This window comes from Triticum aestivum, chromosome 5A (genome assembly GCF_018294505.1).
Source record: "Triticum aestivum cultivar Chinese Spring chromosome 5A, IWGSC CS RefSeq v2.1, whole genome shotgun sequence".
NCBI lineage: Eukaryota > Viridiplantae > Streptophyta > Magnoliopsida > Poales > Poaceae > Triticum > Triticum aestivum.
In genome coordinates this window covers 649,489,404-649,515,204 of record NC_057806.1, presented here as the reverse complement: position 1 = coordinate 649,515,204, position 25,801 = coordinate 649,489,404, and the positions used below count along the sequence as shown (strand labels likewise).

The window sequence follows — 25,801 nt, the reverse complement described above, 5'->3', positions numbered from 1 at the left end:
CAAAATTGCCCATCCCCGGTGCTAGGTTGCCTAACCCGCTGGCCTACTCGTCTACACTCACGCCCACCCCCCTTGAAAAACATGCCTAAGCCAGCCGACACGAACTTGCCCACCATCGAGTGCTAGGTCGCCTAACCCGCCGACCTACTCGTCTACACTCACACCCACCCCACATGAAAAATCGCCTAACCAGGCGGAAACAAACTCGCCCACCACCGGGTGCTAGGTCGCCAAACTCGCCTACATACCCACTCGGGTGCTAGGTCGCCTAACCCGCCAACCTACTCGCCTACACACACCCCTTGAAAAATCGCCTAAGCTGGCCGAGACGAATGTGCCCGCTCCCCCCGGTGCTAGGTCGCCTAACCCATCGTCCTAGCAACCTAAATCACCATTTTTTTGGGCAATATTAAGTTTTTCAATTTTTCGGTTCCGTTTTTTCATTTTTACAGTAGTCTTTTTATCAGTGAACTACAATTAACATGGATGTACACTGATGGAGCAGCTAAATGCATGTTTTTTGTTTTTTCAGGTATGGCTGCAGCGATGTACAATACTGAAAACTGGGACGGCACCCATGTCCTGGAGTATGTATCATGACTGTTTTTTGGTTTTCTCATTTTTTCTTTCGCATACCAACATGGTCTACTTTAGTAACAAGTAACATAAATAGCATGGTCTCTTCTCAAATTAAAAAGCATTCAAGTCTTCTCACAATCATCAAAATCATCAGGGAGTTTAGTGAGATCAAGCTCAGCCATATGCACATTTTTAGAAGAGGGAAGAAAATTCTGTATAAGCGACAAATTGTAAATAAAACAATGAAAACATCTAGTTTTTCGCTCTCTTTACTACTAGCCAGCTTGGCATATCATGTTTACTACTAGTTGGCAGAAAAATGGCAGGCGAGAAATTTACATTATTGCTACTTGTAGTACTAGCTCAGACTTTTTTTTCCTGGTTTTTATTTTGTAAGCAACTAGTCTCTTCTCATTTCCATCTTCCTTTTTTCTTAATATGGGATGTATATAAGCTTTATCGCAACCAGTTTTTCCTCTCCTTTTTTGTGTGCAGAGGCAAGGTGCAAGACAATAGGCAAGATAATTCAAGAGCAGGCATTTCTTCTCAAGCATCCAGATTCAACATAGGGAAGAGGAGGCAACTACAGGTGAAGGCTAGCAGTATCACACGGGAGGTACAGAGGGGTAGTCCCAGTAGTTCAAGAACTAACCAGGAATCAAGATTTTCTGTTTTGTTTTTGCCCAAGGATTAGTAGGGATAATAGTAGTGCAGAGTACTTCTACCTTGGTGTTTTTTCTGGGAGGAATTTCCCAGTTTGTTGAAATTTTCTTGCCAACGTTTGCTCCACAATATTGCCTGATCAGCAACAAAGAGTTGCAGGGCAAAATCTATGGCCTTCAGGATATGGCTTGAATTGCCCCTTTTTTGTGTGTTTTCTGTTTGTAAGGATCTCTCCCCCCTGCTAGGCCATGGCCTGCAGCCGCCGGCGGCTGGGAGATATAGCGGGTCAAGGAAAGAAAAAGGCAGACTGCTATGGATTTGTGCTGGGGGCAGGGTTTCTACCGTGGTGGGGAGAGACCTAAACATTCTTTTTTTTGGCGGGACATGGCTAGGCAAGGGAGAGGGTGGGATTTCCTTTTCTGACACATGGGGGACCGCACGTGGGGCAACTTCCAAAAATGAACGGCCGCGAGATCATACTGCATCGCGCGCGGGCGCTACGTAGCATAGTCCTTATTTTTTGCAGTGACATAGGCAGAAGAATCAGTTCAAAACATTCTGCACGATAGAAACTCAAAGTAACCAAATACGTAGAACCAAATAGTATATAATAAGGAGTTAAAGGTTAAGATGCCATATAGGGACCTAAATTTTAAGTGATCGATTTTTTTAACACAGTACATACGCAGACGCTCATACATACGTGTATACACTCACACCTATGAACATACACACGCACACCCTACCTCTATGAGCACCTTCAAGAGACTGAGCCAAACGTACATTTTTTTAGATAATGGTACAGACACGGCCACACATGCGCTCATATATACACGCGTACACTCACCCTATGAACACACATCCCATCCATATAAGCACCTCCGAGAAACTAACTGGCATATTATCTTGAGTTTGACGAAAACACCATAGGTGCCTCGTAGTCGGCGGAAATGTCTCCCCCCACTAAACGCGCATCGCTGAAAATCGTGAAATAAATCTAGAATAATGCGAGCACCGGGACTTAATCCCTCGTGGGTTGGGGATACGGCCGTCCTCTATAATCATCCAATCACACATAGGTTCGCATATACATTTTTTTTTTGTCTTTGTAGCGATTAGCCAAATAGTCTTTTGGGTCGAGTAGGTGTACTCTCACTATGCAGTGAGGACCAAACACCTCAATTCTGAGACCCCTCAAAAAATATATTCTGAGACCTAATGTCTTGTACAACAATCTCCCAAGAAAACGTCTTGTACAAGAAGGGAAAAAAAAATCCTTGGTTAAGAGGAAGTAGAACTAGCTTTATTTCCTTTTTTATATCCCCATGTAAGCAATTACTCTGTTTTACATAGGTTCGCCAGCATCCCATAGTGCACGAGCCGAATACGAGACTAATTAATAACCAGACCAAAGCTCTCGAGCAGCAGAATACCTTGTACAACAAGGAAACAATTTTTGGCGCTGTGTGCTATTCTGAATAGAATCTTGTAACACAAGCAAATAATGCTCGAACAACCTACGGCAGTCGGGCATATATATACATACCGCAGCTAGCTAATCCGTTCTCAACCCAATTAATCCGTTCTCAACCCCCTTTACGATCACCCGCGTCGAGTCAATCAGCCGAGATGTCGTCGACGTCCGGGAAGGTGAAGGGAGCAATAGTGGGCGAGCAGTTCTTGGCGACGTCGGGCTCGCACCCGACGGAGTTGAAGGTGACCAAGTTATACACCCCGAAGGGGCCGAGATTCACCTTCAAGAACTCCGCCGGCGGCGAGGCCATGCTGGAGGTGGAGTCCCGCATGGGTTTCATGAGCCTACGCTCACACCAATTCCTCGACGCCACCTCAGCCTCAGCCCAACCGGTGATCCATCTCCAGGAGGCCGGCATCGACGAGCGTAAGTGGGAGGCGTACAGGGGCAACAGCACGAGAGAAAGCGACAAGATCTTCGACGCCGTGAACAAGTCATGGTATTTCTTCCCGATGGGGACCAAGATCGAAGTGTTCCTCCGCAAGTCCTCCGACGAGCCGAAACCAGCAGGCTCTGTCGTCGATGGCAACTCCTCCGGCGGCATGCAGAAACCAGCAGACTTCATCGTCCTTGGCAACTACTACCGCGGCGGGCTAACCGTTTTCCGCGGCTGCGGCTGCGTCCTCGCCGGCCACGACATTGCGCAGATCAACAGGGTGAGCCGCCTGTTCAAGTGTAGTGAGATGGGTGGAGAGCACACGTACGATGTCAGTGTCAAGCCGGGCGAAGACCAGGCGTTCGTCCTCGCACTCACCGTGATTCTCGACCAGATGTATAATGACGATCGTGTTGTACGTTATTCTACCCAGCGTTAGGTAGCTTAGCAGAAGCTTAGGTTTGTGATCGTTCGCGGTGTCGTTATTAGTCATGTTTTTTTTCAAAGGTTAGCTATGTTACACTCGGAAGTTTCTGAGCATGCGGTTATGTAATCACCATGGTTTAGGTTTTTGTGAGTCGAGTCTAAACGGGAGTTTGTATCGGGTCGCGTCGTGTCAGGCATGTATCTTTTACTTTATATAATATATATATAGCATAATAGAAAAGGAACCAAGAAAAGCAGCGAGCCAAATTATTTCCTACGCGCTCGTATTCAATGTCTACGGGCTTTTGCAGATTAGATCCATCAAGATGATTAAAAGCTCGTAAATGTTTGGCGTTTGTTGACATCGCCTTGCTTCGAAAATATATTAGCTTGTGATGCCCCCCTTTGAAACTACAAAATTTAAACTTTCAGATAAATCAATATTTACAGAGATTCAAACTTTCAGAAAAATCAACCTTTAATAAAATCTAACTTCTAGAAAACCAAATTTTTTTGAGGAACTGGCAGGTCACTGCCTATATATTAAGCAGGAGAAAAGTAAAACAAATAGTTCTTACAACACAGCGTTACAATTAAGAGTAGAAAGTCTAGTCTGGCTCAGGTTTTGGTTGGTTCTCAACATACTAAGCTAGTGAGATGAAAGCATAGGTTGAAGAATTTCCTGGTTGATGAGGAGAAGCACACCCTGCTCAGCAAGAGTCTTATGCTCGAATACGCGTCTGGTTGATGAGGAGAAAACCAAATTTTCAGAAAATTCAAACTTTCAGAAATTTTATATTATGAACTCTCATCCCTCAGAAGATGATTGACGGAGTTACCACACACCTTGTAGTCGACGGGAACCTCTCCTCCGACTGAATGAACATCGTCGAAAATTCTGAAATAAATTCAGAAGAATGCGTACTCCAACACAAGAAATCTAACCATTTAAGCTATGCTATGTCACTAACCAGATTGATCTCTCAACTTGGGAGTTAAATTATACGAACTGTCATCAAACAATGTTCTCCACACAGGCACATGCCCAAACATACGTTTTTTATGGCAGGTGTTTTCCAGCTCCAGCGACAACGATGTCGCGGTGACCCAAAAGGTGACCAGATCGAGCGAGCACGTTCCTGGAGAGAACGCGTACGATGTCAGCGTCAACACGGGCATCGACCAGGCCTTCGTCCTCGCACTCACCGTGATTCTAGAGATCAGATGTATAGTTATGATTCTGATTTACGTTGTTGTAGCCATCAATGTCAGAAAAGAAAACCCTAGAACCACATTGTAAATATATAAGTAGCTTATAATAAGTTTAGGTTTGTAATCGTTCATGATGTTGTTTAGTCATTTTTTTCTTTTTTTGTTGGAAAGGTTAGCCATGTTAGAGTCGAGTTTGTGAGCATGCAATGATGTGGCCGCGGTGATTGTATTACGGAAATGCTCTGCACACGATGGTTCACAGACGATTCATGCACGATGCCTAATTTGAACGGCGGTGATTAGCAAAACAATGCAATTCAATGGCTGATTCAATGCATCGTGCGAAGATCGGGCAGCAGCTTGTCGTCCCTATAGCAGTGCTCATTGTATTACTAGTGATTGGGGCGCCACCCTGTGGCGCCGCTTGAGAGGAAGCTATGCCTATGTTTCTATTTAAAAAAAATACATAGAGTCCTAGCCTCCGTCTAAAAAAAACATTTAAAAAAATTCCCACCTCCAGCTAAAAAAGATGTAAAAAAAGAAAAAAAAAATACTACAACAGCCTACCAGCGAGTGCCACTTTGCATAACCTTTTATTTAAAAAATACCAGAGATCCTCATCTCCATCTAAAAATGCATTTAAAAAATAATCCACACCATCTAAAAAATTGCAAAAGATTTCTCACTGTGGCCAACCAGCTTGCGCCACGTGGCATAGCTGGTTGGCCGCCTTTCACGCGTAGCTTACAGGTTCCTTCATGTAAAAAAGAAAAAAAGATTACCACAACAGCCTACCAGCGAGTGCCATTTTGCATAACCCTTCATTTAAAAAATACCAGAGGTCCTCATCTCCATCTAAAAAAATACATTTAAAAAATCATCCACACCTTCGTTTAAAAAAATTGCAAAAGATTTCTCACCGCTGCCAAATAGGTTGCGCCACGTGGCATAGCTAATTGGCCGCCTTTCACGCATAGCTTAATGGTTTTATTTTGTTTTTGTCTATCGAGTCTAAACTGGAGTTTTATCCGGCCGCTTGGTCTAGTTTGAAATTTCTGAGTTTTTGCATATTAGATCCAACAATATAAAGCTCGTAAGAGTTTGCCAGTTGTGACCCTCGTCGAAAAGCTTGATTATATTTGTGCTTTCATATAGGTGATAAACAATATATTTAAACAAGATATATTGTTTATCTTTTTTATTAACAAACAGAAAGATAAACAATATATCTTGCTCCCCTTGTTCTAAATTAAATAAATTTCTAAGTTTGCGCCAAGTCAAACTTTCTTATATTTGACGAAATCTATAGGAAAAACATGCTAATATTTATGACAGGGAAGAACAAGATTCCGACATGTTTTTATTTTCGATTTGGTTGAGGGCGGCTGCTACAAATCAGTCGGATGATTATCTAGAAAAATCATCCGTCTAAATAGCCGTACGATGCGCTGATGGCCGTTCAATCTCAACAAGGCAGCTCGGTTCTTCCCTCCTCTGTTCTCGTTCAGTTCAACACCCACGCGTCTCCTCTCAAGAAAACGATGTCTCCGCTGCGGCAAGGAGGCCCTGCTGCTGCTGCATGTACGCTGGCCGAGACGCAAGCCAGAGCAACTCCTTGAACTCCGGCGAACGCCGCCGACGTGCTGCGTTGCAACACCATCAGTGCTGCGGGTGGACGGATCCGCCGGCGACTGCTGCATCGCAGCACCGGGAGCCACTGGGGGCTGCTCCATGGCAACACCGAGTGCAACGCCTCCGGCAAAGCTTCATTGCAGCTCCGACGGAAGCTTCAATGCAGCTCTGACAAAGCTTCACTGCAGCCCGGCGGAGTCCGTTCCATCCCCATCGCAGCTTCAACGACCCGGCGGCGCTCCAATGCAGCCCGAGCGAAGCTGCATAGCAACACCGACAACCCCGACGACGCCGCAACGCAGCCCCGGCGGCCCCGTCGACGCTGCATAGAAACACCGGCTACCCCGGCGATGCGCCATAGCAACACCTGCGAGGCGGCGACCCCCGCGATGCTGCACCGCAGCACCGGCGGCCACGACGACTCAGCACCGACGAGCCCCTCGCCGCAGCACCCGCAGCCCGCTTGAAGCACATGTAGCGCAGATCGGCGGCACGCAGCTTTTCCCCGCCGACGGCAGCATCGCCCGTCATGCTTTGCCTTGCAGGAGCGGTTGGTGCTTGCGGCAAGATGTGCACGCCATGGTTGGAAGCAACGATGGTGAGCCATTGTATTGTATCGAGCCCCACTCATCCCTGTCACAGCCTGTGAAAAAATGAGAGAGAGAGGGGGGATGGGGGACGAACGAAGAAGACGAGAAAGGGAGAGGATAAGGCTGGGATGGAAAGCGGTGAGCCGGGCCCGCATGCTACGCGTGTAGTGGATAGGCGACGCACGCGCGTGAGACGAGCGCCACACGATCGGCTTTGATCGCACGGCTAGCGACACTGTGTACGCGAGGCAAACATCAGTCGGTTTAAAACAAACGATTTCCATATGGAGAAACAAATCCGCCGCCTCCCCTTTTCCTTACCAATGCTGGTGTTGCTGATATGCGAGCGGTGTCTCTACCCCACCGATCTACGGATAAAGCAATGGCTAGGCGTCCTGGTCTGTCGGTGGCAGAGGGCAGAGTAAAGGGCAATTTTGGTCCGCGTGGATCAAGCAATGGCTAGGCGTCAGGTGGATGAAGCGGCGTCGGCGATCTCGCCTTGTGAGTATCGTTATCTCCTTCCTCTTCATTGACACGCTGGCAAGATCCCCATCGACGGTGGAGAGGTTGGGTCTTGCTGTGTTGCTAGGGATGGACTTCTCGTTCTTGTTGAAGATTCGGTGGTGTGGGCTATTTGTTGACTGTAACTTCTCTAGTCTAGCGCTCATGCACGTGCTCTCTCCGGTCCTTTTTACTCCGCACATTGGATTTGTCGAAAGTTAAACTTTGCTAAGTTTGACCAAATTTATATTATAATTATTAGCATCTATAATATCTAATAAATATAATATGAAAATATATTTCAAGATGAATCTAATGATATTGGTGTTGTTATGTGAATGTCTATAATTTTTTATAAAAACTTGATCAAAGTTGGATGAGATTGACTTCAGACAAACCTAATATGCAGAGTAAAAAGGACCGGAGGGAGTACTAGTGCATACCCACGTTGTAGCACCACCTCGCGCCTCATGTAACTGCGCTCGGCGCCCCTCTGTAACCCGGCTATATTAGCCTGAGTAATACACTCGAGAGCACCTAAGGTACATTCTCTCATTCCTCCCCTCGTCTACATGGTATCAGACGCTAGGCCTCAACAGCGTCGCTAACTGCCTTCCGCTGCCTCCTCCTGCCGGCGACATGGCTGCCCCATCGCCGCCGCCTCCTCCACCACCCACCCCCTCCCAACCGTGGTCTTCACGGTGCCTTTGCTGCCGCCGCTGCTGCCACACCGAGCCGTGACGTGCTCCTCACCCCCTCAGCTCTTGCAGCGTCCTCGCGCAACGTCACCATCATCCTGGGCGCCGGCGCCCCCGACTTGCACCTTGCGCCGCCGCCCTCCCACCTCGCTGCCATCTACATCAACCAGCATGTCCCCATCGTTCTTTCCTTGCAGCCACCCAACTTCTCCCAGTGGCGCACCCTATTCGAGGTCACCTTCCAGAAGAGCGGTGTCGTTGCCCACAACAATGGGGCGCCGCGGCCCGCTGATCCTCTCTGGCTACAGGACGATGCCCATATTGTCTCCTGGCTCTACAACCGCATCAGCCCAGAGATCTTCGGGCTTGTGCACTGCCGCGGCGCCACGGCCGCGGAACTCTGGGCGGCGATCACCTCCATTTTTTTGGAGAACAGGGAGCATCAGGCGGTCTTCCTCGCCACCGACTTCCGCCGTAACGAGAAAGAATCTGGCTCGATCCTCTCCTACTTCGCGTGCCTGAAGGACTGCGCCGATCGCCTCGCCGACCTTGGTGAGCCCGTCGGTGACCGCGAGCAGGTCCTCAACATGTTTCGCGGCCTTCATCCACGCCTGCGCTACGCCGTGCCCATCCTGACGATGCAGACACCCTTTCCCTCCTTCCTCCATTGCCGCGCTTTCCTCCTCCTCAAGGAGAGCCGCCAGTCCGCGGAGCCGTCCAGCGACATCGTCCTTCACGCCGCCCGCGCTCCTGCCAGCACCAACTCCGGCGGGGGTGCCGCAGGCAGCGGCAGTGGCTCGAACCATCGTGGTGGCGGTGGTGGCCGCAACAAGGGCAAAGGAAAGGCGCCGATGGAGATCGGCAGCAGCAGCAACAGCGTGCCCGCGGCGCGCCCGCCTGCCCCTCCCCGTCTGCTCACGCGCCCTGGACCAGCATGGTCCACGCCTGGCCGGTGCCGTGGCGCCCACACGCCCCTGGCGCGGGTGGCCCTCGCTCTAGTGGACACGCACCATTCGCTGGTGTGGCCTCACACTACTCCGCTCCGCCATCGGCCTCGTACGGCGCACTCCCCGCACACTGGACCCCCGGTGTCGTCCCACCTCACCCTCTCTACAGCACGCTCTCGGTGGGGGCGTCCTCGTCCTCTGCTCAGGCTGGCTGGGACCAGTCTGCGCTGGTGCACGCCCTCAACAACATGCACGTCCAGCAGCCGCAGCCGCCGCAGCCTAGCGGGGACTGGTACCTGGACATTGGAGCATCCTCGCACATGGCCTCGTCGTCAGGTTTGCTCACCTCCTCCAGCCCTTGTCATTCTTCTCGTATAGTAGTTGGCGATGGATCATCGTTCACGGTCACACACTCTGGCACTGCCCACATTTCCACGTCCGCTGATCCTCTTACACTGCGCCATGTTCTCGTCTCTCCCAACCTCATCAAAAACCTTGTCTCTGTCAAGAAATTATCTCGTGACAATCCCGTTAATGTTGAATTTGATGATGTGGGTTTCTTTGTCAAGGATCGAAGGACGAAGCGGGTGATCCTCCAGTGTAAATCTGACGACGAAATCTACCCAGTCACGCAGCCCGATCGCCACCTCGCCCTCGCTGCAACTGTCGTCTCGCCGGACCGGTGGCATCAGCGACTGGGTCACCCCGGCCACGACGTTCTCCACCGCACGCTGCGTGCCTTCTCTGTCCATCTCCCCGGCTCGCCGTCATCCATTTGCCATGCCTGTCAGTTAGGCAACAGCATTAGGCTCCCGTTTTCTTCTTCAGAACATGTGTCGTACTTTCCTTTTCAGTTAGTGCACTGCGATGTTTGGACCTCGCCCGTGCCCAGCGTATTGGGCAAGCAGTATTATCTTGTTCTTCTTGACGATTATAGTCACTTTGTGTGGACATATCCTCTCCATCGCAAATCTGAAGCGTTCCTGCTTATACGATCATTTGCCCGCTTCACTCGTCGACAGTTCAACCTGAACTTACTCGCTCTCCAGTGCGACAACGGACGAGAGTTCGAGAACCATGCTGCTCGGGCCTTCCTCTCCGACGAGGGCATCTCTCTCCGTTTGTCTTGCCCATACACATCGCCACAAAACGGGCGAGCTGAGCGAGTACTCCGCACCCTAAATGACACTGTTCGCTCGCTCCTCACGCACGCATCCATGCCGTTCACGTACTGGGCCGAAGCTCTTAACACGGCCACATTCCTCCTCAATCGTCGCTCGTGCCGCACTCGCCACGACCACACCCTCTTCTTCCTCCTCCACGGCACTCACCCTGACTATGCATCGTTGCGCGTGTTTGGGTGTCTCTGCTACCCTAACATCATAGCCACTACCCCGCACAAACTTGCCCCGCGCTCTGCAGCTTGTGTCTTCCTCGGCTATTCCTTCGAGCACAAGGGATACAGCTGCCTCGATCGCACAAACAACCGCGTTCTCGTCTCACGTCATGTCGTCTTCGACGAGACCCACTTCCCCTTCTCACATGCCACCACTGAAACCACACCTCCTGACGAAGAAACTGATCAGCTACCCCTGCCAGTCGTTCCCCGCCGGCCTCGCTCGCAGCGATCCCAACCATGCCCTACCACTTCCCCACCTCTCACGGTTGCACACCCACCTAGCTCTCCGCCCGTCACCATGACACACACACCACTCAGCTCTCCGGTTGCTGCTGCCTCTCCTACGATCACAGCGTCGCAGGACTCCGCACCTGCTGTGAACTCCAGCCCCGCCAACGCTCCAACAGCGCCCCCCAGCACACCATTGCCTGCTCGCGCCCCCACGTGCCCATGCACGCCATGATCACCCGTGGGCGCGCCGGCAAGTTCCTTCCCAACCCCAAATACGCTGAAACACACACTGCTTCTGTCCTCTCCACCATCTCACCCATGCCCAAGTCCGTGTCCGCCGCGCTTCGTGATATCCATTGGCTAACTGCTATGCAGGATAAATACACTGCGTTGATGGCGAACAGGACCTGGACGCTCGTGCCCCAGCCCAGGGGTGCCAACATTGTCACGGGAAAATGGCTCTTCAGGCATAAGCTCAAAGCTGATGGCACACTGGATCGCTACAAGGAGAGATGGGTCGTCCGCGGGTTCTCGCAATGCCCTGGTGTGGACTTTGATGAGACATTCTCGCCAGTGGTCAAAGCAGCCACCATCTGTGTTGTTCCCACCATCGCCGCCGCGCGCGACTGGCCTGTGCATCAAATGGACATGAACAATGCGTTCCTGCATGGCCAGCTTGCCGAGCGCGTGTACTGCCAGCAACCGGCGGGGTTCGTCGACAAGCTCCACCCCGACCATGTCTGCCACCTCGACAAGTCGCTTTACGGACTCAAGCAGGCCCCTCGCGCCTGGTTCGCGCGGTTTGCTGCTTTCCTCCGTACCCTCGACTTCACGACGGCGCACTCCGACCTGTCGCTGTTCACGCTCCACGGTGAGGGCGACACGGCATACCTGCTGCTGTACGTGGACGACATTGTCCTCACGGCTTCATCGACGGCTCTTCTCCAACAACTGCAGTGGCGCATGTTCGCTGAGTTCCCGATGAAAGATCTCGGCCCGCTCCACAACTTCCTCGGCATCAGTGTGACGCGGAGCCGCGCCGGCTTCTTCCTCTCCCAACAGAAGTATGCTGACGAGCTGTTGGATCGTGCCAACATGTCCGCTTGCAAGCCCGTGTCAATGCCAGTGGACATGCACTCGAAGCTGTCTGCCGCCGGGGGCGCACCCGGCCGCGACGCCTCGGAATACCGTAGCCTGGTGGGCGCGCTCCAGTACATCACTCTCACGCGCCCTGACCTCGCCTACGCCGTCCAGCAAGCTTGCCTCTTCATGCACGACCCGCGCGAGCAGCACCACTCTCTCGTCAAACGGATCCTGCGCTACCTACGTGGCACGTCGACGCACGGGCTCCACCTGCACTGCTCTACCTCGCTCGACCTGGTGGCCTACTCCGACGCCGACTGGGCCGGGTGCCCCGATACGCGCCGCTCCACGTCTGGCTACGCCGTCTTCCTCGGCAACTCGCTCGTCTCCTGGTCGTCGAAGCGCCAACCGACCGTCTTCCGCTCCAGTGCGGAGGCGGAGTACCGCGCCATCGCCAATGCCGTTGCAGAATGCTGCTGGCTGCGCCAACTTCTCAATGAACTGCGCGTGCCTCTGCCCACGGCCACGGTGACCTACTGCGACAATATCTCCTCTGTGTACATGGCTGCCAACCCGGTGCATCACCGGCGCACCAAACACATCGAGCTCGACATCCATTTCGTCCGCGAGAAGGTTGCTGTGGGCCAACTGCGCATTCTTCATGGCCCGACCATGCAGCAGTTCGCCGACGTCCTGACGAAGGGCCTCCCGACGCCGGCGTTCTAAGAATTCCGGTCCAGCCTGTGCATCCGGCCACCCGATGCTCAGACTGCGACGGGGTGTTGACTGTAACTTCTCTAGTCTAGCACTCATGCACGTACTAGTGCATGCCCACGTTATAGCACCACCTCGCGCACCTCGCGCCTCATGTAACTGCGCTCGGCGCCCCTCTATAACCCGGCTATAGTAGCCCGAGTAATACACTCGAGAGCACCTAAGGTGCATTCTCTCATTCCTCCCCTCGTCTACACTATTGATCCCGCGTTCTGGTCCTTCGTGGGCGAAGATCGAAGATTTCCCAGTTGCCATGGTCGTCATGACGAGGGTGCTTTCTCCGGCGGAGGAGCAGTGGCGGCGATGGCACGCCTTCATCTCGCGTTAGTGGTTGTAGTATGTGTTGTGTGGTCCGAGGACCTAGTTATAATTTTATTACTTTTAGGGTTCTTTGCTGCTTCTGAATTATCAATAATATAGCGTTTATTTCACCAAAAAAAAGAAATAGTTGGAACAAATTTGGAATTAGAGGACTAAAATATGACTGTCACAACAAAGTTTAATGACCGGCCCTACATATTTTACTCTCATGTAAATATCGCAATGGTCATGTCCGATCTAATAGTCCTGTACTTTTCGTCACTAACCAGATTACCGCTTGGCATGAGCGGTTTGCTATCTGAAAAAATGAACAACTTGGGAGTTAAATTGTAGGAACTGTTGTCAAACGATGTCTTCTAGACAGCTAAACTTGGGAGCCAAACATACGTCTTTTTCTTTCTATGTTGCGACGAGGCAAATAAACCGTTTTTTGGGTAGCAGTTCTAATAATCAGATTACGTACGCACGAATTTGACAAGAACCAAACACCTCAATTCTTTCTTGTACGACAACCTCCCAAAAAATGTCTTGTACAACAAGGAAAAGGTGATTCTTGAGGACGGCATGTATACATGCCATAGCTCATCGGTTCTGCACCCAAACTAAAGAAAAAGTCCAAAATAAACCTTGAAATTGTAGACGAAAGCTAAATCAAACTCTGAACTTTGAATCCCGGAAATTGGCACTCTGAACTTGTAATCCCGGTCTATTTTGGACCCTAGACCTGTTTGGCACGCTAGGAAGACTACAATCCCGGCCGGGATTCCAGCTACTCTCACGGACTAGAATTTGGACCGGCCCAGTATAAAACAACAAGAATTCATGAGGTTTAAAAAAATGTTCGCACGTCTCTAAAATTGTTCAAAAGTTAAAAATGTTTCTGTTTTCTATTTTTCGCACAAACTCAATTCGTTTTCTGTTTTTAAAAACTGTTTGGAATTTCGTGTTTCGCACAAAATCAACTCTATTAGCATTTTAAAAAACTGTTCGTGGTTTAAAAAAATCATATTTATCAAAAATGTTCAGAATTCCAACAGTTTTTCACATGCTATGAAAAATATTTCGTATTTTCAAAATTGTGTCACATTTTTTAATACTGTTTTTGGAATTTCATAAATTATTTCATAAATAATGTATTTAAAAAATGTTTCGGATTATTGGGAGTGGATTTGACTGCGCCTCCCACCAGACATGTAGTTAGTTTTTTTCCCTAACACACCACGTAAAAAATTCTTTTTTTCTTAACTGCGACGTAATAATTCCAAAACAAAAAAACAAGCTGTGGAGTCGAACTTGGGACCTAGTAGCCACTACACCAGATGACTATGACTGGCATAGTCAGAGGCCCGAAATATTTAATCAGAAACTGTTGGGGATATTATTACTGGAGGTAAACCAGCCTTATGTAGCCGGGTTGACTCCTTGAAGATTAGAAGCCCATAAAGATACAAGGATGATGACGCTTCATGGAGGCCCAAGGCCCGAAGGCGGGTTAAAGCCTGTAAATGTAAACCGGCTTAGTCATGTAATTTGTATTGTAAGATAGGAAGGATAGAGACCGAGCTGGATACGTTTATGATCCGGCTTCGGGACTCTGTAAACTGGCGGGCGTTAACCTATGTATATAAAGGGACGACCCGACAGCGGTTTAGGGAGAGACAACAATTCGAGAGCCAGACAAAGCGGATTCGCTCCCTGGCCTTCAAAACCCTAGCAATACCAATCACAACTAGACGTAGGTTTTTACCTTCCTCGAAGGGGCCGAACTAGTATAAAATTCCCCGTGTCCCCTTGTCCGGTTTAACCCCTTAAAGCTAACCCGTAACGATGGCTCCACGACTAAGTTCTTTCACAAGGACATCTGCCGTGACAAACCCAGACAGTTGGCGCCCACCGTGGGGCTATTGCACGATGGTTTTGAGTTCTTGAAGGGCAGCTTCGATGGACTTAAGGGATACGCTCTGGGCCGGATGACGAAGAGTCGTCGCGGCAAGCTCTACATCGACAACGCAGGATAGGGTCCCGAGGCGGATTCAATCGAATACGGGTACCGGGTCCCCTTTGGTGGGATTCAAATCTTCATCGGCAAGATCGGCGAACCGGCCCCTGAGCCGGACATCTACACCAACATCATCGAAACGGCTCGGCGTGCAAGTTCTTCGCCGGTTCAGCCCGAGGCAAGGCATGTTTTCGTGGGTGTCATCCATGGATCGAGGTACGAGGACGGATCGGTATCTGATGACGAGTCTTTTGGAGAGACCGAATCACTTCACCAGTTGCAGGACGGCCGGATTGAGTGAGGATCCGAGGGCAATAGTATTCCGGATTCCCCCGATCCACCAAACTGGGCTGCCATCTTCATGCCCGGCACACAACCGGCACCTCATTCATCTACCGCCGCAGCAATGTTCTCCGGTTCAACAACGGCCACACCAGCAGGGGCAGGAAGCTCGGCGCCGCCTCCGGCCCAAGTCCTGTCTGATTTGTTCGACGTTTTGGCAACGTTGATGGATGCGGAGGTGGATGCAGCAGCCAGGGATCAGCACAATGCGGAGATTGCAAAGGTGAAAGATCAAGTAGCCCAGGCTAAAGCAGATCTGGCAATAGAGAATGCTAGGATGGCTACAGAGCGGGCTGAATTGGAAGCACAGGCCTGCCAGATTAGACTGGATCAGAATGCTTCAGAGGAAGTCATGAGAAGAAAGTATCGATCACGTCTCCCGTCGGTTTATGAGCCGTAGAATCTCTTCAACACACTAGGAGCAGGAGCTGGTAGCCAACCCACACTAAACCAGGCGGGGGCGCCGGGAACAGGAGCGCTTGTTCAACCGCGCACGACGGACCCGCCTTGCCAGAACAACGTTGTGCCACAGTATGTACCAACACCGCCCGTGCATTATTCCAACCCGTTGGACAACATTGTGGCCATCGCTTCACGCCTGGCGGCCCTCCCAACCGACGGCGAGTCACCAGTTGCAGTGGAAGCACGTCGGGCCAGGGATCTCCTTCAAACAGCACTAAATCAACAGCAGGCATATTCACACAGTCGTGAGAGGATTCATTCCACTCCCCGTCCAAGCCGGAGTTATAGCAGACACGTGGGGGACGAACCGGCCGTGTCCAGTAGTGCACGTCGCCGAAATTCATCACGAGGGAACAACCCGGCCGGGGGAGGCGCTAATGCGCAAGATGTTGTGGACCATGGCCACGCACGTCGGGAGGCCGAGTTGGCGGCTCGACATGGAGCACGACAGCATACTCCGGTTCACCCCACGGCCTCCGTGGAGCCAGGAGTGATGTTCAGTTCCTTAGGGGTGCCGTGTCTAACCCCCGCTTTGCGTAATGTGAGACTGCCCAAGGATTTTAAGGAACCTCGTAAGGTACCAAATTACACCGCCGATTTGGAACCAAAGCGCCGAACTTTGTAAACATTTTTTAGGGGCAAACAATTATTGAAAACGTAATTATTTATGAAATCTTTGAACATATTATAACGTGCAAGAACTTTTTGATAATTTCAAATATTTTAAAAAACCAACAACTTTGAAAAAGCGAACACATTTATAAACATTTTTTGAAACCTGAAAAAAATTTAAAGTGCAAACACTTTTTGAAATATAAATTTTTCTGCAACCTGAATAAAATTTTAAAATGCAGACACATTTTGATACATAAACATTTTCTGAAACCTGAAAATATTTTGTGACATCTAAAAAATATCACAAGTTTTAAAAAATGTATGGGCCAATCCAAATGTTTATACAATGTATAATACTATTTGTGTGATTGAAAAAATGTTTTATACAAAAAAATTTAACATTTCAAGAATGATCACGAGTTCGAAAAAATGTTTTTGTGACATTTTTAAAAGAATGTTTTTACAATGTAAAAAAATGTTTGCATGATGTAAAAAAAATGTGTCAAAACCTTAACAGAATATATGTGGGATGCCCTTGAAAAATGTGTATGCAAATTTAAAAATGTTGAACCACGTAAAAGAGTGTTGTGTAGTTTTATAAAATGTTTATCCTCATAAAGTAAATGTAAAACATGTAGTTGAAAAAAATATTACCAATTTATTCAAAAAGTTTTGAAAACTTGTAATTTATAAATGTACATAATATATTATAAAATATCAAAAGTTTATCCAAAAAATTTAATGTGTGCGTTAAAAATGTACATTGGGTACTGAGAAAAATTAGACATGTGTAAAAATGAAAAAAGAAATGTAAACGAAAAAGGAAGAAACTAAGAAAAAACCAGATTAGTGCGCGCGCGCGAGCAACTGCGCTACTGGGCCGGCCCAATTCAGCGAATCCCGGCTATGTTCTGTCAAGGTTTAAAATAGACCGGGATTAGAGAGTTTGGTGTGCTGATTTCACGGATTGAGAGTTCGGGGTTTGATTTACCTTTCGCCTACAAATTGAAGGTTTGTTTTGGATTATTTCCCCAAACTATCATCCTCCTCGATCCACGAGCAGTGGGAGATGTCGTGGCTGTTGGAGACGTCGGCGATGGTGGACGGGAAGTTCCACGTGTCGCACCCGACGTCATTCACGGCGACCAAATCGTACACATGGAGGGGCGCCGTGTTGGACGTCAGGAACTCCTCCATGGGCGAGGCCGTGATGGAGGTGGAGACCGTCGAGCTGGGCTACCGCAGCCTACGTGCCCTCGTCCTACTCGACGCCGACTCACGCCCCCCCTCCCGTCATTACCGTCGAGGAGGTCGGCACAAGCCGGCGCCGGTGGAAGGCAATCAGGGGCGGGGGCGCGAGCCGGAGCAAGCGGCTCTTCGTCGCCGTCGACAAGGCGCAGGTTTGGGAGATGGGGATCCTTGTCCACGTGTTCGTCGAGGGCAATTCCTCCATCGACCTGGACTACATCATCCACGACAGCTACCACAAAGGAACGATGACCATCTCCCGCGGCGGCGGCGGGGAAGATGTTGCGTGGATCGGCAAGGAGGCGAGCAACATCTCGAGCGTCATGAAAGGAGAGCACACGTACCATGTTAATATCATCCCGGACGTCGACCAGGCGTTCGTCCTCGCACTCGCCATGATTCTCGACCAGAGGCACAATTATGATTTTGAAAGTTCAAGCTGTTCCTGTAACCATTCATCTCACCATGGAAGTAGATTAACAGGGAACCGCAGTCATCATTAGATTATAATATCATACGTGGAAGTACCGTAAAACATATGTTTGGGAAACTGCTCAACACCCTAAAAGGGGTGTGGCTATCTCATTATATAGAGGTACCATGAGGTACAATACAATGTTACAACAGGTATACAGAGGCTATGTATATATACAATCTAACACCTTCCCTCAATCTTAACTATGGCCTGAAGTACAAAGCAAGTTAAGATTGCGGCTACAGCCTACAAACTGTGGTTGTAGAAGAGGCTTTGTGAAGATGTCAGCAAGTTGATCCTTTGACGAGATGAACTTGATACAAAGTAGCTTCTATGCAACACATTCCCAAACAAAATGATAGTCAACCTCAATGTGCTTCGTCCGATCATGGAACACCGGATTAGATGAGAGATATGTAGCACCGATGTTATCACACCACAGAACTGGAGGACAGGCTGGAGAAACTCTCAGTTCCCTCAAAAGAGACTGTACCCATATGATCTCAGCAGTCGCATCAGCAACCGCTTTGTACTCAGCCTCAGTACTACTGCGAGACACCGTTGCTTGCTTGCGAGCATTCCAGGCGATCAAGTTAGAACCCAGGAATACCGCATAACCCCCCGTGGATCGCGTGTCATCAGGATTACCAGCCCAATCTGCATCTGAGAAAGCGGAGAGTTCACCAGACGGTGCAGGCTGAAGAAGCAAACCATAGGAGGCAGTAAGGCAGATGTACCGCAAAATACGCTTCATGGCTGACCAATGAGATGTCCTGGGTGCATGAAGGTACTGACACACACGGTTAAATGCATAGGAGATATCAGGCCTGGTAATAGTAAGATATTGCAGACCACCAACGAGACTGCGATACTCAGTAGCATCATCAGGTGAAAGAGATTCTCCATCAAGAGCAGACAACCAATCAGTGGTAGACATTGGAGTGATAGCATGTTTGCACTTAAGCATGCCAGCCCGACGTAACAAGTCCAAGGAATACTTCTTCTGAGTAAGAGTCAACCCAGCAGAAGACCGTGAAACCTCCAGACCGAGGAAAAATGCAGAGCACGTAGGTCTTTGACAGCAAAATCACCACTCAATGCAGTCACAAGACAACCAGCAGTAGCATCAGAGGAACTGATGAGAATGATATCATTGACATAAACAAAGAGATACATCGTAACCTCAGGACGCTGAAGGAGAAACAACGACGTGTCCACGGTGGAGGGATTAAACCCAAGAGCTCGAAGAACAGAGCCAAGGCGGGCATGCCATGCACGAGGAGCTTGTTTGAGTCCATACAGTGCCTTAAACAGGCGACAGAGATGATGAGGATGTGTCAGATCAACAAAACCAGGTGGCTGACGCATATAAACCTCCTCCTCTAGAATTCCATGTAGGAAAGCATTCTGCACATCAAGCTCATGAAGGAACCATCCTTGAGTGACAGCAAGAGGCAGCAGCAAACAAATAGTAGTAGGTGATGGGGTTATGTACCTAGGGTAGGGTCATGGACCTGATCCAAGTAACTTACCCCAGGACATCCTTAGAAGAGGTCGCCTTCCAGTCGACCAACGAGGATTCACTCGACTGGCCTGAAGGACTCGACCACGAAGACTCACTCGACCACCAGGAGGTCAAGAGGCACTCTGCACTGCAACGGCCTGTAATCAAGTAGACTTTATGATAGTAAAGGCCTTTATGTGGGGCGTTACCAGTAACGCCCCAGACTTAACTCACCTTAAACCCTCTCCTACGTGGGCTGGCTGGGGTCCTGGCGCACTCTATATAAGCCACCCCCCTCCACAGGCAGAAGGGTTCGGCACCTTGTAATTCATACATTGATAATCCACTCGACCGCCTCCGGGCTCCGAGACGTAGGGCTGTTACTTCTTCCGAGAAGGGCCTGAACTCGTACATCCTTTGTGCTTACAACCTCTCCATAGCTAGGACCTTGCCTCTCCATACCTACCCCCACTCTACTGTCAGGCTTAGAACCACGACAGTTGGCGCCCACCGTGGGGCTGGTGTTTTAGCGATTTTGTGGAGAAGTTGCGATTCTTCCGAGTACTCTCATCATGGTGTCTGCTGGAGTTTTGGTCAAGGGTCAAGAGATCCGTCTCGGCACTCTCACCTTCATCGCCGACGACTCCGCGTGGCTCCAGGAGGCTCCACTCGACGTAGACTCGCTCCCCGTCCGCGGTGCGACGCATTTTCGCGCATGTGTCCGCGGCGTTCTGCTGCGGCAACCGTCGACCCAGTATCGGTCGGCTCCGCCATCGTCCACCCTCCCGGTCTCCCGCCAGCGCAAGCGCTCAGGCCGGTCGAGGCTTCAGCGATGGGTGAGTCACGCGGTGGCTCGCCAATCGGCCACTACACAAGTTGCAGCAATCGAGCCCAACGAATCTCTCTACGGCTTGTTCGATCAGTCGACTGGCTCCGGAGAGACCGCATCCGAGTGCGGAAGCAGTGATCCAGCGGAGGAAATCTTGATGGTCGACGGGCCCCACAGCCCTCCTGGCTTCGCCCGTGGTGGTGGAGCAGGTAACGGCGGCGACCCTGCATGAGACTACGAAGAGTACCAGCCCGAGCCACTCGACTCTCTGCAAAGAGAAGAGCTTCGCTGCAAGAACGAGGATCCCCTGCGTATTCCCATCGCAGGAGAAACCCCCGAGGCTCGTGCCTTGGAGGAGGCGCGTCTGGCCAATTTGGCCGAGCGCACTCGACTGGAGAACCTTCAGCGAGCACTCGACGAGCACGCGCGGCAACGAGTTCCCGACACCAGTCGACGTCAACTCTTCCCGCCGACTCAGGTATATCGAACCCCAATTCAGAATTTAGCAGCTGCGACCCGTATAGCAGAGTCCATTCAGCCTTCGCAGTCAGAAGCTGGCAGAGGTTTGCTGCAGATCAGGGATCTGCTCCGGGCAGCAGGAGATCAGAATTCAGCCGTGTCTCAGTCGCGCAACAGAATTCACAGTCGATCTGTCACTGTGAATACGGTTCAGTCGGCTCACAGCCCCAGATCGCCTCCGCGGCGCGAAGGGCGTGAGAATCGGCGAGATCAATATGGCGACAGACTCGACCGAGATGATAGGCGTCGAGTGCCCTATTCCCCTCCGAGGGGTGGGTCTTACGCTCCTCGGCAGCCAGATGATAGGCGTCAGTACAGTACAGGGCGCAGGGTTCCAGTCGACCCCAGAGAGCCAGGCTTCGACGCGCGATCCATTATCGTGCAAGGGTTGGTCGACCGGAACAGAGCCCATCGAGGCGCACTCGACAGAGATGTCCCCACAAGCAGTCGAGTACATGTTTCTGGTCCTGAATGTTTCAGCAGAGCTATCAGAGCCGCAGTTATCCCCCCCAATTTCAGGTTGGCAACAGGAGTCAGCAAGTTCACTGGTGAGTCTAAGCCTGAAACTTGGCTTGAAGACTACCGAGTGGCAGTTCAGATCGGTGGTGGGAACGACGAGGTGGCCATGAAGGATTTGCCCCTCATGTTGGAAGGTTCTGCCAGGGCATGGTTGACTCAATTACCTCCTAGCAGCATTTACACTTGGGAAGATCTGTCCCGAGTGTTCGTCAGAATGTTTGAAGGGACTTGCAAGCGACCAGCGGGATTGACAGAGTTGCAAGTCTGCGTGCAGAAAACTAATGAGACTCTCAGAGAGTATATTCAGAGGTGGATCACTTTGCACCACACTGTGGAAAATGTCTCTGATCATCAGGCAGTATGCGCCTTCAAAGACGGCGTCAAGAACAGAGAACTGAGTTTGAAATTTGGTCGAACCGGTGACATGACCTTGAGTCGGATGACGGAGATTGCTACCAAGTACGCCAACGGCGAAGAAGAAGACAGACTCCGAAGCGGCAAGCACAAGCCGAGTCAGTCGGAAAAAGGAAACACCAGTCGGAAACAGAAGCGGAAGGCTGAACCGGCAGCTCCTGGAGAGGCTCTGGCCGTGACTCAAGGAAAGTTTAAGGGGAAACCAAAAGGATCCTGGAACCCCAAGAAGGTAAAGGATAAAGAAGGAAACGACGTGATGGATATGCCGTGTCACATTCACACGAAGAAAGATGAAGAGGGGATTATCATTTACCCAAAGCACACCACTCGCCAATGTCGACTCCTGATCCAGCAGTTTCAGGGAAAACAGTCTAAGGACAAGGAGAAGGAGTCGGACAAGGCCGAAGACAAAGAGGACAGTGAGGGAGGATATCCGCATATCAACTCCACTCTGATGATCTTTGCAGATGTGGAAAGCAGAAGTCGACTGAAAGTGATTAACCGAGAGGTGAACATGGTTGCCCCAGCAAAGGCAAATTATCTGAAGTGGTCTCAAACACCCATCACATTCGACCAATCTGATCACCCGACTCATATTGCCACCCCCGGGAGGCAAGCTTTGGTGGTCGATCCAGTTGTCGAAGGCACTCGACTGACAAAGGTGCTGATGGATGGTGGAAGTGGGCTGAACTTATTGTATGCAGACACATTGAAAGGTATGGGCATTCCGATGTCCCGACTGAGCACTAGTAACATGAGCTTCCATGAAGTTATACCAGGGAAGAAGGCCGAGTCACTCGGCCAGATAGCTTTGGACGTAGTGTTTGGTGATTCGAAGCATTTTCGCAAAGAAAAGTTGACGTTTGAGGTCGTGGATTTTCAAAGTGCATATCATGCCATTTTGGGGAGACCAGCCTATGCACGGTTCATGGCTCGACCATGTTACGTGTACCTCAAATTGAAGATGCCCGGTCCCAAAGGTGTGATCACTGTCACCGGTGATAGGAAAAAGGCAGAGGAGTGCTTTCAGAAGGGCTCCAAGATTGCCGATTCCCAAGTGACAGCGGTCGAGTTCGAAGAATACAAGCAAAACGCAGATCCGAGTGACTTGCTGCGATCCAAGAAGCCCGCCACAGAGTCTGCATTCCAGTCGTCCGGTGAGACGAAGCCTGTTCACATTCACCCGACTGACCCCGAAGCAGCTCCGACCCGCATCTCCACAACACTCGACCCAAAATAGGAAGAAGCGCTCATCCAGTTCCTCCGTGAGAACTGGGACATTTTTGCATGGAAGCCCGCTGACATGCCAGGTGTTCCCAGGGGACTGGCTGAGCATCGCCTAAGAGTCGACTCGTCTGCAAAACCAGTCAAAGAGCATCTTCGGCGGTCCGCCGTCCAGAAGAGAAAGGCCATCGGTGAAGAAGTGGCTTGACTGTTGGCAGCAGGATTTATCCGAGAGATATACCACTCCGAGTGGCTCGCTAATGTCGTCATGGTTCCTAAGAAGGACCAGTCGCTCCGAATGTGCATTGATTTCAAGCACATCAACCGGGCCTGCCCGAAAGATCACTTTCCTCTCCCTCGCATAGATCAAATTGTTGACTCGACCGCGGGATGCGAGAGGTTGTCTTTTTTAGATGCTTACTCCGGGTACCACCAGATCCGTCTGTACGGGCCCGATGAGGTAAAAACAGCTTTCATCACTCCATTCGGGTGCTTCTGCTATATCACCATGCCATTCGGCCTCAAGAATGCCGGAGCCACATTTATGCGAATGATTCAGAAGTGTCTACTCACCCAAATCAGTCGGAATGTGGAAGCTTATATGGATGATATTGTTGTCAAGTCACGAAAAGGTTCCGACCTGCTCGCTGACCTCGCCGAAACATTTGCCAACCTCAGAAGGTATGATATCAAGCTCAATCCATCAAAGTGCACATTTGGAGTTCCTGGTGGCAAGTTACTCGGTTTTCTCGTTTCCGAACGGGGAATCGACGCTAACCCAGAGAAGATTGGCACTATTCTCCGAATGAAACGCCCTGTGCGAGTGCACGATGTCCAAAAGCTTACTGGATGCTTGGCCGCATTAAGTCGATTCATCTCACGACTCGGTGAAAAGGCACTGCCTCTTTACCGACTGATGAAGAAGGCTGACAAGTTCGAGTGGACTCCAGAAGCTGATGCAGCGTTTGCCGAGCTAAAAGCTCTGCTCTCCACCCAGCCGGTGCTTGCTGCTCCAATCAGCAAAGAGCCTCTGTTGCTCTACATCGCAGCCACAGGACAAGTCGTCAGTACTGTGCTAACGGTCGAGCGGGAAGAAGAAGGAAAAGCTCTCAAAGTTCAGCGCCCAGTGTATTATTTGTCTGAAGTCTTGAATCCATCCAAGCAGAGATATCCTCATTATCAGAAGCTTGTGTATGGAATATACATGACCACAAAGAAGGTTGCCCATTATTTCTCTGACCATTCCATCACAGTCGTCAGCGACGCTCCACTATCAGAGATTTTGCACAACAGAGATGCAACTGGTCGAGTGGCCAAATGGGCGATTGAACTTCTTCCCCTTGATATCAAGTTTGAGGCAAAGAAAGCCATTAAGTCCCAGGCGATAGCAGATTTCCTCGCCGAGTGGATTGAACAACAGCAGCCGACTGAAGTTCACTCGGAGCATTGGACCATGTTTTTCGATGGCTCTAAGATGTTGAATGGTTCCGGTGCTGGGGTTGTCCTGGTTTCCCCCAGAGGAGATAAGCTCAGATATGTGCTCCAGATTCACTTTGATTCCTCCAACAATGAGGCAGAATATGAGGCCCTCCTATATGGGTTGCGCATGGCCATTTCACTCGGCGTCCGTCGCCTAATGGTCTATGGCGACTCGGATTTAGTGGTCAATCAGGTGATGAAAGAGTGGGACGTGAGAAGCCCAGCCATGACTGGATACTGCAGTGCAGTGAGGAAGCTGGAAAAGAAGTTCGAGGGGTTGGAGCTCCATCATATACCCCGACTGAAAAATCAAGCAGCTGATGATCTAGCAAAGATAGGTTCCAAGAGAGAAGCCATTCCGAGTGGTGTGTTCTTGGAGCATATACACACTCCGTCAGTCAAAGAAGATCCTTTCACCGAGGAAACTCCGCGGCCCAAGAGCGCCACAGATCCGACTGAAGTTGAAGTCCCAGCGGTGGTCGACTTGATCATGGAGGTTTTGGTGGTCATTCCCGACTGGACGATTCCGTATGTCGCATATATCTTGAGGAAAGAGCTTCCGGAGGATGAGGAAGAGGCTCGACAGATCGTCCGTCGATCTAAGGCCTTTACCGTAATCAAAGGACAATTATACAGAGAAAGCGCGACTGGAGTCGGTCAGAAGTGCATAACACCAGAAGAAGGTCGACTCATCCTCAATGATATTCACTCGGGGACCTGTGGTCATCATGCGTCCTCTCGGACCATCGTGGCCAAAGCATACCGAGCCGGATTTTACTGGCCCAAGGCGAATGAGATGGCAAAAGAGATAGTGGATAAGTGCGAGGGATGTCAGTTCTACTCGAATATGTCGCACAAGCCTGCGTCAGCTTTGAAGACCATCCCACTCGTCTGGCCTTTTGCAGTTTGGGGGCTGGACATGGTCGGCCCTTTGAGAACAGGACGAAGTGGCTTCACGCATGTACTGGTGGCAGTCGACAAATTCACCAAGTGGATCGAGGCTAAACCAATCAAGAGCCTTGACACCGGTACTGCTGTCAGCTTCATCAGGGAACTAATATTCAGATATGGAGTCCCGCACAGCATCATTACGGATAATGGGTCAAACTTTGACTCAGAGGAATTCAGAACCTTCTGCAACTCTCAGGGCACACGAGTCGACTACGCATCAGTCGCTCATCCGCAGTCGAATGGACAAGCAGAGCG

At 50.3% G+C, this 25,801-nt stretch overlaps 1 protein-coding gene across 1 annotated transcript in view; it reads left to right on the top strand.

The window, feature by feature from the left end:
- Positions 1-1,426, top strand: part of LOC123105622 (uncharacterized) — a 5,639-nt gene extending 4,213 nt beyond the window's left edge. Inside the window, exons 2-3 of the mRNA XM_044527719.1 lie at positions 533-587; positions 1,075-1,426. Of these exons, the coding sequence (XP_044383654.1) occupies positions 533-587; positions 1,075-1,273 (254 nt within the window). The 3' untranslated portion in view covers positions 1,274-1,426. The remainder of the gene's footprint in view (positions 1-532; positions 588-1,074) is intronic.
- Positions 1,427-25,801: the final 24,375 nt, after the last annotated feature.